Source organism: Pyrus communis, chromosome 15 (assembly GCF_963583255.1).
Source record: "Pyrus communis chromosome 15, drPyrComm1.1, whole genome shotgun sequence".
Taxonomy (NCBI): Eukaryota; Viridiplantae; Streptophyta; class Magnoliopsida; order Rosales; family Rosaceae; genus Pyrus; species Pyrus communis.
The window spans coordinates 8,150,207-8,167,785 of NC_084817.1; the positions used below are offsets into that span (position 1 = coordinate 8,150,207).

A 17,579-nucleotide genomic window follows, 5' to 3' on the forward strand; every position below is an offset into this window, starting at 1 on the left:
TGTAGGTGCCAGTCATGTCCTAGGTTGCAATAGGCAACTAGGACTCGTATGTTATGCGCCTAGCGCCAATCTTCACATGATTGTAGTACTAGAGCGTATATTATGATTACACCTAGTCCTGTTCATGGCAGAACTTATCTGCATGAACTCGTGTGTTAGCATAGATTGATGAGCACCTGATTTTCTTATGCTACGGTTGAGATATTATGATTGACGTATTTATGGAATTATTGTTGATATGCAATTAATTTCATACTTATATGTAGTATGATTTTCTGGAAGCTATACATGTTTTGCGACGAGGGGTTAGTATGTTCAAAAAAATAAGTGTGTATTATAAACCTTTGTTTTTGTCCACTCACCTTTCTGCTTTTCTCCCCTCCAAGATTTAGTTAGCTGAAATTCTCTGTGGCATACGAGGGATCTCTGGCGGTTCTGATATTTCCATAAATAAATGTAGGGGTTTACTTCCGGTTGTGTAATAAGTACCTTAACTAGGTTTGACTGCTCTACTTATGTTGTACTGTCATCTATGCTCTGAACACTTGTGTTTTATGGGTTCTTCCCACTACTGCGCACTCTCTGTATTAGTTTAAATAATGTTAGCTTTGGTTTAACTTTATCCATATTTTTATGCATCACTTTCCTTTTTTGTTACGTCACCTTCGAATGTCGGCCATCATACCTCGACTTCGGTCAAGATGTGTCACTCTTACGTGAGGAAAATTATTGAATCAAATTCAAGAGTGGCATATAGATATATGTCAAATTCGTAAACACCATCTGCAAACATGTTGACTTCTCTAAAGATATAATTAATCGTTTTGTTCAAAAAATAAAATAAAATTATTAATCGTGTAATATAAAATTTATCGCCTCCAATAAATTCTAAATATTCTTGATGGCGAAAGAAATATATTTAAATATTCTTGATGACGAAACAAATTTGTCACAGAATATATATCTCAATTTTTGTTTTATGTATTAAAATTTTGGAGTCGCCTTCATTATCAACCTTTGCAAAACGCATTTGTGTTGCCCATTATTTGCAGAGCTCTATGTAAGATGTAGCTTCAACCTGCACGAAAGAAGAAATTCCTACCCGAAAAAATAAACTTCTCCCTTCTTGTTTTTTATTTTTATTTTTTATTTTTATCAAATCAAATAACATATTTAAGGTCCTGCAGTTGGGTCCTACACCAAGTTTATTTCTTTTAAGACTTTGTAATTTTCTAATTTTAGGACGAAAATAAAGGACGTCTTACTTTATTTTTAGTGATTTTCAATGCTGTTTTAATCAGTATCTTGTTGTCAATTTAAGAATCCCATCCTGCATATGATTTATTTTTAGTCTTTTAATTATGTTCCAAACGAGATAATTTTCGGGAGTTCAAGTGGTTTTTTTAGGGTGAGTTTGAAATTAACGGATCTAATCCATGTATTTTTCCAAACATAACCACAAATTTGGCGATAAATTCTTTAATTGCTAGTTTGAAACTATGTAATTTTCCAAACGTAACCACAAAAACAGATAAAAAAAGAGATCTAAGATATATTTGATGACAAAATTAAACTAAAAAACGATCACAAAATTGTTTGATTTGATTAGGTTAAACTGAACTAAATCGAACAATTAATGTTGTTACATCGATTTAGGTGTGTAGAAGCCTAAACCGATCGAACCAACACGACCACCCTAGCTTCATTTATATGGATCAAAAACAAAAAAATAAAAGGAAAAATCACAGCCAAATTATGATTTGGTTTATGTAATTGACATGTGTTGCTTTGAACAAAATATTTCCGATTATTTAATTTGACTTCTAGTTTAATGAACGTTGCAGTTCAAGGATGATAACTTAATTTCATCAGTTTTTAACGAAAATAGCACAAAAGTGGCATATGTGAGCATATGATTGACTCTTAAGAAGTGTAAAACACCTCCCCAATCCCCACATTGCCTTAATGTGCTCATTTTGTCAACAAAATTTTGAAAGAAGTAAGTGTTTGTCCTTGTAATATTGCAACAACTACTAAACTATGACGAATGGATTGCGATAATTCAAACTACAAAAAATCGTAGTGAAACTTTGTCCAATGTACGTGAACTGAATTTTTGACGTACCTTACTTGTAGTGACCCTTTTTTTAAGTACCTTATTTAGTTTTGTCTCTTAATATTTTTTTAATTTATTCAATCTAAAATTTTATAATAAACAAAAATATGCGAAAATAACTAAAGAGGAATTGAAATCGCTTATTTTTATTTTATTTTTTTATAATTATATCATGTTGTGGCCTATTGTGGTAAATAATTAAGATTGAAGTGAGATCCATGTTTCCATTGTTTTCTGTGCCTTCAAAATTTTATTTTCGTTTAAATAATTTCGGGGCAAAATTAAAAAGGAGCAGCTATTTTTGTAGATAACGACAAACAGCCTTCCTCTTGTAGCCGCCGGGAAATACAAATTCCTAGTTCAAAAAATTAAACGCGTACTTTTCTTGCTTTATCGTTTTCAAATTTTGACCGTCCATTGTTTCCTTAGGTCAAGCAACATCCATTATCGCCCGTACACGTGTCCAATCCCACTGACCCCCCGATGCTTTCTGTACTCTAATTAGCGCCAAATTCCACTCGCGTCGCTCTCACAGAATATAACCTAAAGCTCCTCCAGATCCAACGGCTGGCCACCACTCCTCACTCTCCCACCCAATCGTGAGCGTCCAACCGAAATTTTAATGAAACCGTCCGATCGCCTGTCGCTCTCATCCAACCCTCCATTATTTAGGAAATTCAATTTCAAAAAACAACGAGGGGGAGTGAAAGAGAAAAAGACCAAAAGCTCGAAAGCTGCTCTATCTTCCCAACTCTTCCGATTCTCTTTAGTCTCTGAAAATCTCTGATCCGATTCGAGATTTTCAGCAGCTTTTTTTGTTTCAAAATTTTATGGCTGCTTTTTCGGTACGGGAAATCGTCGCGGAATCGCCGCCGTCGGTCCGCGACGGTCTCCGGTGATGATTGAGCTCCGAAACGACACCGTTTATCCGTTACCGATGGTGTGCGCGGTGGAATTATTTCTCGAAGGATTTTGATAATTTGTGTTTGGGAAATTAAATGCGAATTTGGGAGGCTGATTGTGCATGTTGGCGTTTGGATTCATTGGAGATTAATGGAGCAGAGCGAAACGGTCTCCGAGGTGGCGCCGAAGAAATTGGCGAGGCAATTGGATTTCACGACGGTGTACCGAGCGTCGGCGAGCGCGGCGTTGACGGACGTACAGCTACAGCTACAGACACCGTCACAGGCGCAGCAGCAGCCACAAATCTCACCGGCAAGACCGCAGTTGCATTTGCATTTACAGTCGCCGCAGCCTGCGGCAGTTCAGTCGTCGAAGCAGTTAACGCCGCCGCCGCCGATTCCGCAGTTTCAGGCTCGGCGGAGTCCGGCGCCGCCCGCAAACGTTCGGATTCCACACCCGGTGCATAAGCTTTCGCAAGTGAGGTAAATTTCTATGAATTTTGATCATATCTGGAGTTACGGAGTTGAATTTCAAGTTTATATGGTGGATTTTGGTATTGAATATTGGCTTTGATGAGATAGGCTTTGATGTAGAGCTAAAATTTATGATATTTATCGTAGGAAAGCAGTGCAAAATTGGTAATTGTATGCTTGGATGGTAAAATGTGGTTGCTTTGGGAGTGTGCATTTTACATTTATGGGAAATTTTGTTAAATTTTTCAGATATGGTATTGATATTGGTAATGTCATTGATAAATTGTCGAAAAAACAATAATTTCCAACTATTGTAATCATAGAGAGGTGGAAGCTCTGCTTTTGCGAATCTATTTGACGTTCTGCTTTGGTTGTGAGATTTGTTGTATTATACTTCTCTTGACCTTTGTGTGCATGTGTGTCTCTTCAGAAAACAAGACTCTCCTGTATCACGCCAACGTGGCGATGAAAAAGATTGTACTCCAAAAAAGCAGAAGCAGTGCAATTGTAAAAACTCTCGGTGCCTGAAGTTGTAAGGACATTTCCTCCTCTTCGTAATTTTTAGCATTAGAATGAAAATGCTCCATTTGTGATTTGTATTTGTTTTTGGAATCTTGTCAATTTGAAACTTGGATACCTAAAACCCCTTTGTGAGTGATGTTTTCACTTCACATCTGCTGAGTGAGATATTCGCACTTTTGGTCCTGAGCACTTCAGCTCACCTTTTGCATATCTTGTCAATTCTCCATTACATTAAAACCTTGAAATTCATTTTAACCCTTTCATGTAGAGTTTCTGTTAACATGTTTTTACAAGCGAAAATGCCCAAGTACTTTATAGTGGAAACACAGCTCATGGTCCATTAACATGTAAACAAAGTAACAAACAGATTTTCTCAATGATGCTTAAATTTGCTTACGTGAAGCTGCAAGCTTGAATGTAATTCTCTGTGGATTTCATTCCATATGCATATTGGAACAAGATAATTTGTGGAATTAATGGAAATCCACTTTAAGTTAAGTTACTATTGATTGTCAGCTTTCTTTTCTAGTACTTTAATTATATAGTTTTAAATTAGCCCTATGTATGTCAGTATGTGGCTCATCGTCTCTTCTGCTTCCCCCACATTCTTTTTACCACCTAAAGTCAGGACTTGATAATCTTGTAGGTACTGTGAGTGCTTTGCAGCTGGAATTTATTGTGATGGTTGCAACTGCTCAAATTGTCACAATAATGTGAACAATCAAGCTGCTAGGCAAGACGCAAGGGGAGCAATTTTAGAGCGTAATCCAAATGCTTTCCAACCAAAGATTGCTAGCAGCCCACAAGAATCTCGTGATGGTAGGGTATGTAATCTGACTCATATATTGCTTCATCTACGCCCTTGGATTGACTTTTACCAAGTTCTTAGTGGAGACCAAACAAGGAGGTGCAAGCATAGTGACACTTAATTTCTAGTCTAGTTATTGATGTTCTCATTAGATTGCATTTGGTAATTCAGGTCAGTGTACATTAACAGTTTCTTATAACAAATTCAGGAAGATGCTAGGGAAATTCAAGCGGCTGGAAAGCACAACAAAGGATGCCATTGTAAGAAATCAGGCTGCCTCAAGAAGTATTGTGAGTGCTTCCAAGCCAATATTCTATGCTCTGAAAATTGTAAATGCATGGACTGCAAGAACTTTGAAGGAAGTGAAGAGAGAAGAGCTCTCTATCATGACGGCCACAATACCGCGGCCTACATGCAACAGGCTAATGCGGCCATTAGTGGGGCCATTGGAACCTCTGGTTATGGGACCCCTTTGGTGTCCAGAAAAAGAAAAGGGTATGAACTTTATTTTACAACTGGAAATCAATCCACTCATCCGATTGCACAACCTCAACAGGTACATTTTTCTTCAATTACTTGAATACATCTTTGTTAGGTTTTGGGTAGTTGTGTGTTTGGTGTTATGAACATTTTGATAAGTTGTTCTTGTCAGGCTTCAAAAAGTCCAGTTTTGCCATTATTAATACTTGAATGACCATAAGTTCACATTAGCTCATGAAGGCTAAGATAATGATCATTATTCTACACAAAATGCTGCTGAATAGGGCAATCCCTTCCAGATTAAATTCGGATCGACTTCCTTACTTTTTCTTCCTTCCTATCATTCCATCTATTTCTTAAGCAACGGGCTTCATATTAAACTTATTTCAGGAAAATCATCTTAGACCTCACATGGCCTCTTCTTCTCAGTTGTCTGTTCCTATTTTTCATGCTGCTAATGCAGCTGTATCAAGACCTTCAAAAACCACTACATACAGGTGTGCTAATTTTCTTAACATTGCTAATTTAAAAGTTTACTTTATTTTACTTCAAAATATTGTAATACTAATCATCATGTTTCATGACTGAAGATCTCCATTGGCAGACATCATCCAACCAAAGAATGTAAAGGATCTGTGCTCACGTTTGGTTGTAGTTGCAGGAGTAGCTGCTAAGGCACTTGCAGGTTTTGGTTCTATACATAAGTCAATTAGATTCCTTTCTTCTCTTGCCGATACCTGTGCATCTAATATCACTTTTTAAGTTTTTAGCTCTCTTTTCTTTTTCCCTTGTTTAAAAGATTTTAAGGACACCGTAAGCTAGAACCCTACTGGCCTCAAAAGTAGGTGGATTTACAATGGGTTCTCCCAAAGTAACAAATTTTTAGCTAATCAGTTGACTGAAAAGGCTATTATTCCAAGGCATGGAACTCTGTTGGTTTTGGGAAGTCACAATTCTATTAAGTTTGGTTTCAGTAAACTTGATTTCCAACTAAAACTCCCTTCATAGGTTTTAAAAGAAAACGAACAAGAGGCTGTTTCTAAAGGGCCCAAGAAAAAGGAGCTCATCTCCTCATGGTTATTGACCAAAATCAAGTACTTGTTTTTTCTCTTGTATTTTCGTTCTCCTCCCCGACTTCTGCTTATTTCAGACTAATCAATAGATTTCTAGTTTCATTTTGATTTCCCTGGGGAGGAAAACTTGCTGTTTAGCTGGTAGCCAAGGAAGCATCTAAAAGATCATTTTCTCCCCCATTTTGAGTTGCTAGATGGATATTAGATATTCTTCATTTACCTTATGGCTTTTCAAATATGTGATTTGGTTTAGGATTTGCTAATTTAATATGTGCAGGAAATATGCAAGGAGAAACAATCAATACTAGTACCACTTCATCCACTCAAGAGGGGGAAGAACATAAAATGGAACATAATAAGCAGCATGACGACCAATTAGGAGTGAACCAAGCAGATAGAGAAGCAAGTACCTTTTCTGGATCAAATGGAGGTGATGTGCAAAATAGTAGGCCAATGTCCCCCATAACTCTTGCCCTGATGTGTGATGAACAAGATAAGATGTTTATGGAAGCTGGATTGCCAAGGGGTGCGGGAACTGATGATCCAAGTATGCCTCAGAAGCCAGCTCAGGAAATAGGTTTCACAGAGATTTACGCGGAACAGGAAAGGCTTGTCCTGACCAGGTTCAGGGATTTCCTTAACCATCTTATTACGCGGGGGAGCATAAAAGGTGAACTTCTTCAAGTTACAATTCTAACCTTATAATTGTCGAAACACAGAATGCCCATGTGCTTTGTGAATATTGTTGGGAACTTAATACCATGAGAACACCCTAAAAGAAAGATCAGTTTGGCTTTATTCGTATAATTTTCTACCTGTTCCGAGCATTGTGGTAAATTGGATGATCATGTCTTCTGTTACTGTAACTAGCAGACTGCAGTTCTAGAGTGAATATGCATTTTGTCATTGATATAAATGGGTTTTCGTTATGTTGAGTTCCCTACATCATCATGTTCTATTTTGTGACCGTTAATTGATCGTGTTCTTCATTCATGCATCCAGCTAATCTAACAAAAGTGAGTCCTTTGTCGTTGATTTTTGCAGAAACAATGTGTTCTCCCCAAGCCAAAACGGAGAGGTTAAGCCAGAAAGAATCCGTACAGGTTGGAAAAGCAAAACCATGCACTGAACCCGGGTACCAGAAAGAGGTCTACAGCAACGGCATTGTGAAATCTCCACTTTCATCAGCAAACGGTAAAATTCTTCAGTCAGTAACAACAGTCACTTCTGGTGACAATGATCTCACTCTAAAGGTTGGATTGCCCACTGAGAAATAATAACGAGCGCTAAAAGCAATACTGGTTGTAACTTAGGATTCGAAGTAGTTCAAATGGTACCACCGTGCCTCTTTCGAGACACTTTGGCTTGATTTCGTGCCACATCAGTCGATCTTTAGGTCTTAGAAAAAAGGAACTTTGAGAAACTAATGAGAGCTAGACCCTTTTTCTCTTGGTGCATAAATTAATTCTCGAAAGAGCTGCTTTCAGTTTCGTTATGCATTTATGCTGTGTACGATAAAAGTGCTTTTCTTTTGTTTCCCGGTTTTGGAAATTTCATTACAGAACTGTTCAAATTTTACAATGATTGTTGTTTATAACCGTTGGATCTCGTTGAATGGCTGGGATTGAAAACCTGGGACTTGGTAGAGGAGCTAGAAAAAGCCTATCCCAGGAAAGCACTTTTCCAAAAAGCCCTCCTATTCGACAGTACGGTTAGTCGATTACTGTATTGGCGGAGCTTCCTTGCATCTTCCTTAAACTGTATTTTCGTTCTGATTGGTTTGTTTGCTGAACGTTGCTTCCTACTGCTTTCATTTTTTGTTTTATTTTTCGTTCAAACAAAATTTGGCTCCATTAGGGTTCATCACCGCAAGGAGTCAAGCACATGAACTCAATCGGATCAGAAAATTTCTGTTTGGATGCTGGGAAATTTGAGAAAAGGATGTAAATACCAAATTAGTTTATTTAACTCACCGATTTGTAAAGAACTTGTAGCTCAAGCGATGTAGAGCATTTACTATTGTTATTATGTTTTTGACACTTCACTCCCCCATTATCGTTTGGCCGTATTAAACAAAACCATTGGACGACCATTCTTGCATACGTTATCTTCAGGGGAGAGATTATGGAGCGTCAATGATTGTATATAATATTGTATTTATTTCTCTCATCACGTTACACATATATACCTAAGGGGATCCTCGTCGGATCCTTCAATCACATCTGTTCATCGTAAATCATGCGGTCATAAATCATTGTAAAATTTTTTTATTTAAAATTAAATATAAACATAAAAACTGATCATACTATGTACAATGAACGAATATAATTGAAGAATTCCTAGAATCCTCATCCATCCTCTCCCCATATGGATAACGAATGATAGGACAAATTTCCGACCAGTAAAACAAAAGCACAACTCTGGTACGCAAGTGTAAAGAAAGAAAGACTGATTCCAGACGACTCTGAAATTAAAATAAACAGATCAATTAACCCAAATGACTTTCATCGTCATCTCAAAATTTTCTCAGCTGCCAATCACATCGATAAAGAAAATTTGGATACGATGAAACCATCGCACGCCCAAAAGGTTTTCATCGTTTGTGCAAAATTATATTATTTACTAATAATAATATTTGTTTCCGGAGGAAAAGGAAGCTGCATCATGAGGGCCCACTCACTCATCGCTGCTCGTCAACAACCTCCGCAATCCAGGTCACCAAGCACTACGCTCTCACAATTGGGACCTTCTCCGTCCCACACGTGTCTCCCCGTACCTCCCTCCCCGCCAAAACTGTCCTATAAATGCCGGACCAAGTCACACGCCAGAAGCAGCAGATCAAAACTCAGTGACTGTGAAGTGAGCGAAATGGACGCTCAGAAGCTTCGCTCGGAGTTCCTCCAAGTTCTGCGCAGCAGACGATCGGGCGAAGGTGAGTGAATTTGTAGACGTTTATTTGCTTAATTTTCTGTTTGGCTGGTGAGAAAATTTGAGGGAATCGGTGGAAAATGTCGAATTGAATACTTGCCTGTTTGGTAACGTTTTGGATTACTTTCAGTTCCAATGTTGGTTGAGCCGGCGAAACCGGTGGCGAATCCGTTGTTTCAGGAGGCTAATCCAGCAAGCTTCAGTGAGGTTCGAATCTGATTCCAATTTGGAAATGCTTTTCTCACGCAAGTCTAATTTTTTAATAAAAGCATCCAGAAATCACTTACTGCTTCGCGAAGAAAAAGCACATTCAAAGGATATGTCAAATATAATCCGTTAAAATTTTATTAGATAACTGACGTGGTAAATTGAATACAAGTGTTAAAGTCTTTTTATTTTTCAATGAACGTGTTAAATATTTATTTTATTATTTTATTAACCCTAAAGTTATAGTAACTATTAAAAAATAATCAAAATTAGTTTTAGTTTGTATTCTATTGGTTATTAATGAGACTCATACATTAAAAAATTAAATTAAATATATTTGACTCTTTGTTTGCTGTCAAAAAAGTCAGCTAGAAAGTAAGAAGTCAAATGACTCACATACCAAGTCATATATAGCATATCCATTGAAGAACACTTGAATGTCTTTTAATCCTATTTGGCATATTTGACGTCTCTTTTGGAGATGGTCTTTAACTCTTTTTGTTTTTTTTTTCAAATGTTGTTAGAAACACTTCTGGTGATCTGAAAGCACTTTTAGTTATTCAAAGCACTTCCAAACAGGCCCCATATGTGTTGAAAGTTGGAACTTGAAAGTTGTGATTTTGACAATTCCAAATTGTTGAATTTATGGTGTTTTGTGTTTTGCTTGCTAGGCAATGAACTCTTGTCCGAAAGCCAGCATCCCCGATTTCAAGGATAAGCTGCAAGAAGAAAACCTTTACTTAATTACTGAGGTGGTTGGTTTAAGTCTAAATAATCAAATTTCTCAAATTATTATCGTTTAAGTAAATTTGGGGTTGGAGTTTTATGGTGGGGAATAATGTTCTTATTATCGTAAATGATAGGCAGGAGAGCAAGGGCGGTTGCCCGTGTTAATTTTGAGCATGAAGGAAAATTGTACCCAGAAAAGGCCTGCTGTTGTCTTTCTGCATAGTACAAACAAGAACAAAGAATGGTTAAGACCATTGCTTGAGGTACCTAATATTTTTGTGCGATCTTTCAATTACAATTTGCACTCAGTTAGAACGAGAATTCTCATGTTTGTATTGTTTTTCAGGCCTATGCTTCGAGGGGATACGTAGCAATTGCCATTGATTCCCGCTACCATGGCGAACGTGCCAGAAATATCTCCACGTACCAAGATGTATGTATATTTTTCCACGTTTACTTCGTTGTAATTATGTGATTTTGGCCTGTGGTTTGGTAAAAGAACAATCTAGATGCTGTTTTCAAGTTTTTTGGTTTATGAATCTCCTCATAGATTAAAGTGTCGGGTAAGTACCTATTGTGTGCTGTGCTGTGGTACTGTGAGTTCTAGACTAGTACTTCACCTGGTTTTCTCAAGAAGACGTGAACCGATCTTAGATTGAGCAAGGCGTCCTACTCATGTTTAAGCTAGTAAGCATTCCTATGCCATACAAACTGATCCGTGGATTTATTCGCATGCAGGCTCTCGTATCAGCATGGGAAAGAGGTGATACAATGCCATTCTTATTTGATACGGTAACTCCACTTGTTTTTGTGTGAATAAGATGGTTACTCAACTGGTACATTGAAGTAGGAAAATTGATAAGTTGAAATGTAGTTCGTCATTGGAAATTGTTATCTGATGATTGTGAGTGAATGAAATGAATTTCATTATCGCAGGTCTGGGACTTGATAAAATTGGCAGATTATTTAACACACAGGGAGGATATAGACCCTACTAGGGTAGGAATCACCGGTGAATCACTTGGAGGTTTGTGATGGAAAATTTTATGAGACGGAAACTTGAGAATACATTACCTCTTTCTGTGCAACTCCAAAGTCATCTTGTTATTTTCCGATGCAGGGATGCATGCATGGTTTGCTGCTGCTGCTGACACCCGTTATGCAGTCGTGGTTCCTATAATTGGCGTTCAGGTGCTGCATCTAATATCATTAGTTATAAGTTCACCTCTTGTGATTCTAAATTTCTAACTCAGTGCAACTATATCTGCAGGGATTTCGATGGGCCATAGACAATGATAAGTGGCAGGCACGAGTTGACAGTATAAAACCTGTTTTTGAGGGTAAGAGAAGTAGAAGATTGAAGGGTAAAGTACAAAAAATTATCTTAACTATTGGTGTCACGATACTTTCATACCTCATATTTTAAAATTGACAATGTCATACCTCATCTTACGAATTTGTACCAATGTCAGACCTCTTTCAATTTTTCTGTTAAATGCTAATGTGGCAAAAAAGGGGACCCATTTTTTTATTAAAAAATAATTAAATATTAAAAAATTATAATTAAAAAAACAAAAAAAACAATAAACATTAAACCAAAAAAAACCCATCAACCCGTGTCCCCCCTCCCCAAAAACCCAGATCCCCATCTTTGAGTTCTCCCCTACCCAACCCTCTCTCTCCCTGTAACCTGCATCCCTAAAATCCAAAAACCCAGAAACCATTCCCACCCGAGTCATCATTGCCGGTGAGCTCTCAATCCTTTAAGCTGACGATCACCGATTAACCCCAGACCCTTCCCCGCCACTCCCGTTGGCGTCAGAGCTCTCCTTCTGGCACCACAAGTGCTTCTGGTTCCCCCACTTCAAATACCATGACAAGTTGAAATTGTGTAGAAGCTTCGCCCGCTCAGAACCCATCGCCATGGACTTCACCTCCTCTCTCTCCTCCTCATCCGACCCGCCTATATACACCATTTATCGGAAACTTAGACCAAAGAAAGCCATTCTCAGATCACAGCTCTCTCTCTGTTTCTCGCACCTCCTCTGATTTTCTCGAAAAATCTCGGAATTTTTTGGGAAACGGAGAGTTTTTCTATTGGGATTGTTGTTGTTATTGTTTTGGTTTTCTCTCGCAAATCACCGGAGCGGCAGATCCGGGGGCGAGGAGGAGAAGGGAATGTTGTTGTGGAGGTTGTGGCTAGAGTTAGGGTTTGGGGGCGATTGGGGGTTGTGGCTGTCATCGATGGAGTCAATGATAGAGGTAGGGTTGTCGTCAGTGGGATCGGAGAGGAAGGTTGGGGGGGGAGGACGGGTGGGAAGGATTTCTGAGTTTTGGGATTTTAGGGATGCAAGTTGCAGGGAGAGAGAAGAGATAGAGGGTTGGGTGGGAGAGAACTCAGATAAGGGGATGTGGGTTTTTTTTTTTTAATTTTTAGTATTTAATTAATTTTTTTTAAATTTTTATTAATTTTTTAATAAAAAATGGGTCCCGTCTCTGGCCACGTCAACATTTAACAGAAAAACTGACGGAGGTCTGACATTGGCACAAATTTGTAAGATGAGGTGTGACATTGTCAATTTTAAAAGATGAGATATGAAAGTATCGTGACACCAATAATTGAGGTAGTTTTTTGTACTTTACCCAAGATTGAATTATATATTAGAAAGTATACTTTTAGTTTCACTCCAACGATTAGTTTCGTTTTTCGCTCTTAGTTCCTTTCCAATAGTAGATTCTTTTGCCTCCATTTTTGTTAGTAATCAGTCTACATACGACTATAGAGTAGTGGATTCAAGTTTCTTCATAAATTCTCTTGTTCGATTCATTTGAACCAAAACCTAGCCCTTCTTTTAGTGTTCCTTGTCTTCGTAGACAGGGTTGTGTTTACTTCTCTGATTCTTTCGTTTTCTCGGTTGTACTGCAGAAGCACAAATTGATCTTGGGAAGAATGTGATTGACAAAGAAGTGGTGGAGAAGGTTCGTTACACACTTGACTCTCCGATACGAATTGATCTCGGGGAGTCTGGTCTATGCATTCGGTATTTCAAACTAGGAAGGGGTAATTGATTGTTATTATGAAGTTGGACGACAGCTTACAATTTACTTATCTGACCAGGTCTGGGATAGGATTGCTCCCGGTCTGGCCTCCCAGTTTGATTCTCCTTACTCGATTCCAGCTATCGCACCTCGCCCTCTGTTGATTTTAAACGGTAAAATTCTGTTTCACAGTGGAGCTACGAATCACAGACATAGTGATGACCTTCATGTTAGTTTTTGTCATGTTTCATTTATTTGTGAAAATATTAGGCGCCGAGGATCCTCGATGTCCACTTGCTGGTCTGGAAGTTCCCACATCCAAAGCATGCAAGGCTTATGCAGATGCGCACGCCATAGACAACTTCAAGGTACGGAGTAGCGCTGTCATACCCTGCAAACAATTTTCACCATCTTCAACCGCATTTAGAGCCTCTGATTTAGCACTTTCTTCTGTTCAAATCTTCCTTCATGCTCATGGCCGACGTTCATATTTGTTCATCCATGTTCATCCAAACGCAAACAATATCGAACCTTGGCATTTTATTTTCCCTTTGTAGATTAATCGACAAAGCTATTCAATGACCTTCATTTCATCGTAATGCAGTTCATAGCGCAGCCAGGAATCGGGCACCAAATGACCCCGCTCATGGTAATCGAGGCCAGTGACTGGTTCGACCAGTTTCTGAAGCAGTGAGGCCGTGGTTGCAGTCCTTCCGTTCGTTGTTTCTACCCAATCTACTTTCCCAATGTTCATATGTAATTAGATCCAATCGGCTTCTGGGCTTAAGCAATGTACCCTGTGATAATGTATCGCTAAGACCAAAATAATGCATCGTGTTTTCAGCAAAATCATTTGGTAGTACGGACTTTTATTAAAACACCGTTCTTAAAACGAGTATGATTTTCAGTTACGTCTGTCACAAATTCACATTCAAATCATGATGTATAAATATCCCCCAAGCTAATATGTGTCAAGGTTTACATTATGTGCAACTTCGTGCATAAAATCAGGCAACAGAATCACATACCAGCTGCTCCTAAAATTGAAGACAAAAAACTGGAGCACACCCGCTTCGTCAGCCTTTCTTGGGCATGGCTGCAAGCCTAGTGTACATTCGTGCCATGGAATAGTACCCTCGGAGGTCGCCAGAACGCAGAAGATTGCCTACCACACAAGCAAGACCAATTAACTAAAACAGAAGACGGAAGATAAAATTGACAGTACATTTCATATTAACTCAAATCTAGCACAGTTTAATGCAACATTGTGGAAGGAATAGTTAAAGATCTCTGTAGTTTAATTCTAAAAAGATATTTTTTGCCACGGCATTTTTTCACGGAATACATGGAATTGGGGATTCCAGGTGAATTTCATCTTCTAAAATGCAAATGCATCAATAAGGGAAAACCTATTGTCTTTGGACGGGGGATGCGCCCAAATTCTTTTAAGTTCTCTCCTTCATAACAAATGCGGATATGGAAAACTGGACGAACTTTCTTCCCTGTAGTGGAGGTAGTCCCAAATAAACTATGGTTCACTAGTCTCAGACGATTATTTATTTATGTCCTCCCTAGTTTCAGAATCCTAGTTCTTGCACATCCATGGGAACAAAGCTTAGGTGTCATAAGAAATGCCCATTATTGAAACAAAAACTTAAGGGGGTATCCAGTTGCTGGCTTAAGAATTGATAAAGACGACTCACAAAGCACATGGGATGGAAGTATAAATATTGAGCTTCTATAACTTAAAAATCCAATGTCAATGCTCATATACATAATATGCGTGCCAACTAACCGGAATCACAGTTCAATGGGCTGTCAGGTTCTGGATGGGCCATTAAAGCGATTATAGCCCTACAAACAGATTGAAGTGTCCAAGCAGGGCTCCATGCATTCTTCAAAATATCAAGGCAAATCTCTCCCGTCTGCATAGAAAACAACTTCAGAAAAATGAAATAATACTTGATGTGTTTAGAAAAGTACATTAAACATATGGTTTCCAATCCAATTTTCATTTAGGCCCAGTAGACCGAGCAATTAACCAAATGAAATCCTCAGAAAGCTTTGATGCACTATTCAGTTTCAAGAAGAGATGCTATAAATGAAGTTTGAAAACTCTTCTACATTTCCGCCTAGGAAAAAAAATTATAAAAGAGCTTCCAGTAGTCTTAACTCAATAAAACGATAGTTAAAGAAACTTTTGACTCCTAACAATTGGTGTCAATGAGCATCCCATATTAGTCCATCACTATTCCATCCTGGAAAGATTCAGTCAGCTCCCACCCACTTAAGTTTGCTAATCACAATTTCACCCAGATTCCTCAGAATTCCACTACTTCATTGAAAGTTTTGATAGAACAAATCCAGGCAGTAATTCATATTCAAACAGAGTAGATGCAATCATACAAAGAGTTCATACCTTGAAATGTACATTTGGATGGAATATTTTTGTCAAGAACCTGACTTGTGGAGGTTGCAAAGGATACTGCTCAGGAACCGCAAAAGCAAGCTGGAATATGCCGCCTTCAAATGGGGTCTCTGATGGACCCTACAGGCAAAATTTGGACAGATGAGGGCAAACAATATAACAATATACCCTCAGAAGTTTTCATTGTAATGAATGAGTGTACCTTGATGAGAGCAGTCCATTTAAATATGTTTGTGTCATCACAAACTAATTGAATATCTGGATCAGCAACTTTCTCTCGCTGCACCTCTTTGTATTCCTTGAAAAGCCGTGCCCTTGATGCCTGCAAAACTTACGTCTTCAAAATCGTTTCACCGCATGGTTTAAAAAAGTTATGCATTACACCAATCGAAGACCAGAAGCAGAGCAAATGCTGTACAAATGCAACACCCAGCTAGCTATTAAAGTTCACCATTCACATTGGATTCACTTCCATCTTAAAGATACGATTGTATTTCACAATTTTATCTTTTCAGCGTGGTATGCGTAATGCTTCCACACTATGCAACACAACACACTAGTCATTCAAGTTCATCATTATCGCTCCATTCGGCCTCACAGTCTCCTTCCTCTCCACAAAACAAACCATGCTTTTTCCTCATACTCAAATCCATTCTCCCTCCATCTGTCACCTTTCTAGCTTTTTTACCGCATCTTTCGACAATCCACCCTCTATCCCAATCCACTTTCAGCCATAAAAGTTTGACACATTTCAAACAATTAACAATTTGTTAACCAACAGCACTCATATTCCAATATCCTCTGAAGCTAAACAGAATTCGGATAAACAACCTATCGAAAATAAACCCGAAAAACAATCTAATGAATTCTAGCTATAACCTGACTGGCCAAAACAAGAACTTGAGCTAACCTGCATGCTGATTGTCGCCTTGGAAACTCAAAACGCAGCACTTCACCACAAAGCCCCACTACCTGGACAGAATCACAACATTTTCACAAAATTAACAAAAAATAATAATAAATAAATAAAAACTGAAAATTTCAGTTGATTGGAAGTTTTGATTTCGCCACACGCATCCAAAACCAAAACCTCCAGAAAACCGAATCGATACAATTCGATTGAAAGGGGCTAGATATGCAATTTAATGTAACTCAGGGGTATAAAACTTAAAATTCCATTTGTGCAGAAAATATTCGAGCAATCGATTGGAATTCCAGAAGCTTACCTTGCAGAGAAACTTGCTTTCTGCGGGAGAGATGAATATTGACGATCGATTTCTTTTCAGGGGCGTTAGGAATGGGATTTGTTAGACGGTGCGGAAAGTGACATGGAATGGGGAGCCCACCGCCCAATAAACAGCCGCCACGTTTCAAATTATATTTTGTTCACCAAACAATAGTTTCCTTCTTGAAGAGAGATTTCATTTTCAACACCAAAAAAAAAAGAACGTGGCACATCATATGTCACACTATAAGTAAATGAATGTTAAATAATATATTCTAAAAATACGACAGATCAACTTGTTCTGTACTTGTATCATAACATATGATGTATTGCATTGTGTCGTGTGTACACAAAAAAATTCTCAACCCTAAGACACCTTTCCTTTTTCTTTTTTGTCAAACAACTAAATTATATTTTTTAAATAAATATCAATATTTGAGAATATTTTTCCGATTTTTCCCTTGAGCTCGTAATTAGAAGACCGATTTTCCAATTGTTAGAAATATCACATTTGAAGAAAAGAAAAATAACAAATCACATATAATGGCCAGAATATGATTTTTTTTGAATGAAATACAGATAAACAATAGGTGAAATTGATCATATTTATAATTGTTCAAGAGGTAAATTGGGCAAGGTCTAGGAAAA

The 17,579-nt window shown here is 38.0% G+C and overlaps 3 protein-coding genes across 3 annotated transcripts; 2 read left to right on the forward strand and 1 right to left on the reverse strand.

Annotated features, from left to right (window-relative positions):
• The first annotated feature begins 2,825 nt into the window (after positions 1-2,825).
• LOC137717813 (protein tesmin/TSO1-like CXC 5) lies at positions 2,826-7,956 on the forward strand. The gene is made up of 8 exons (XM_068457298.1): positions 2,826-3,501; positions 3,923-4,024; positions 4,661-4,838; positions 5,031-5,378; positions 5,693-5,799; positions 5,893-5,987; positions 6,653-7,045; positions 7,420-7,956. Exons 1-8 carry the CDS (start codon positions 3,170-3,172, stop codon positions 7,650-7,652), a joined length of 1,788 nt encoding a protein of 595 aa, XP_068313399.1. The 5' UTR covers positions 2,826-3,169; the 3' UTR covers positions 7,653-7,956.
• Positions 7,957-8,836: 880 nt separating this feature from the next.
• LOC137717538 (uncharacterized) lies at positions 8,837-14,127 on the forward strand. The gene is made up of 13 exons (XM_068456934.1): positions 8,837-9,307; positions 9,434-9,510; positions 10,182-10,262; positions 10,374-10,502; positions 10,586-10,672; positions 10,978-11,031; positions 11,176-11,266; positions 11,360-11,430; positions 11,510-11,579; positions 13,166-13,218; positions 13,358-13,451; positions 13,549-13,646; positions 13,883-14,127. The coding sequence occupies exons 1-13, from the start codon at positions 8,941-8,943 to the stop codon at positions 13,970-13,972; spliced, it is 1,362 nt and encodes a 453-aa protein (XP_068313035.1). The 5' UTR covers positions 8,837-8,940; the 3' UTR covers positions 13,973-14,127.
• Positions 14,128-14,202: 75 nt separating this feature from the next.
• Positions 14,203-17,027, reverse strand: LOC137717539 (protein PEROXIN-4-like). Its single transcript, XM_068456935.1, has 6 exons — positions 16,933-17,027; positions 16,617-16,678; positions 15,909-16,028; positions 15,698-15,826; positions 15,074-15,203; positions 14,203-14,443 (listed from the first exon to the last, which is right to left on the reverse strand). Exons 2-6 carry the CDS (start codon positions 16,620-16,622, stop codon positions 14,355-14,357), a joined length of 474 nt encoding a protein of 157 aa, XP_068313036.1. The 5' UTR covers positions 16,623-16,678; positions 16,933-17,027; the 3' UTR covers positions 14,203-14,354.
• Between the last annotated feature and the right edge of the window lie 552 nt (positions 17,028-17,579).

Coding starts and splice junctions, on each gene's coding strand:
- LOC137717539 (XM_068456935.1), bottom strand. Junction 15,827..15,908: donor AATGGACTGCTCTCATCAAG/GTACACTCATTC, acceptor TTTTGCCTGTAG/GGTCCATCAGAGACCCCATT. Junction 14,444..15,073: donor CCCATTGAACTGTGATTCCG/GTTAGTTGGCAC, acceptor CTTGTGTGGTAG/GCAATCTTCTGCGTTCTGGC.
- LOC137717538 (XM_068456934.1), top strand. CDS start 8,941: ATGAAACCATCGCACGCCCAAAAGGTTTTCATCGTTTGTGCAAAATTA. Junction 11,267..11,359: donor CACCGGTGAATCACTTGGAG/GTTTGTGATGGA, acceptor TTTCCGATGCAG/GGATGCATGCATGGTTTGCT. Junction 11,580..13,165: donor TATAAAACCTGTTTTTGAGG/GTAAGAGAAGTA, acceptor GTTGTACTGCAG/AAGCACAAATTGATCTTGGG.
- LOC137717813 (XM_068457298.1), top strand. CDS start 3,170: ATGGAGCAGAGCGAAACGGTCTCCGAGGTGGCGCCGAAGAAATTGGCG. Junction 4,839..5,030: donor AAGAATCTCGTGATGGTAGG/GTATGTAATCTG, acceptor TAACAAATTCAG/GAAGATGCTAGGGAAATTCA. Junction 7,046..7,419: donor TACGCGGGGGAGCATAAAAG/GTGAACTTCTTC, acceptor TGATTTTTGCAG/AAACAATGTGTTCTCCCCAA.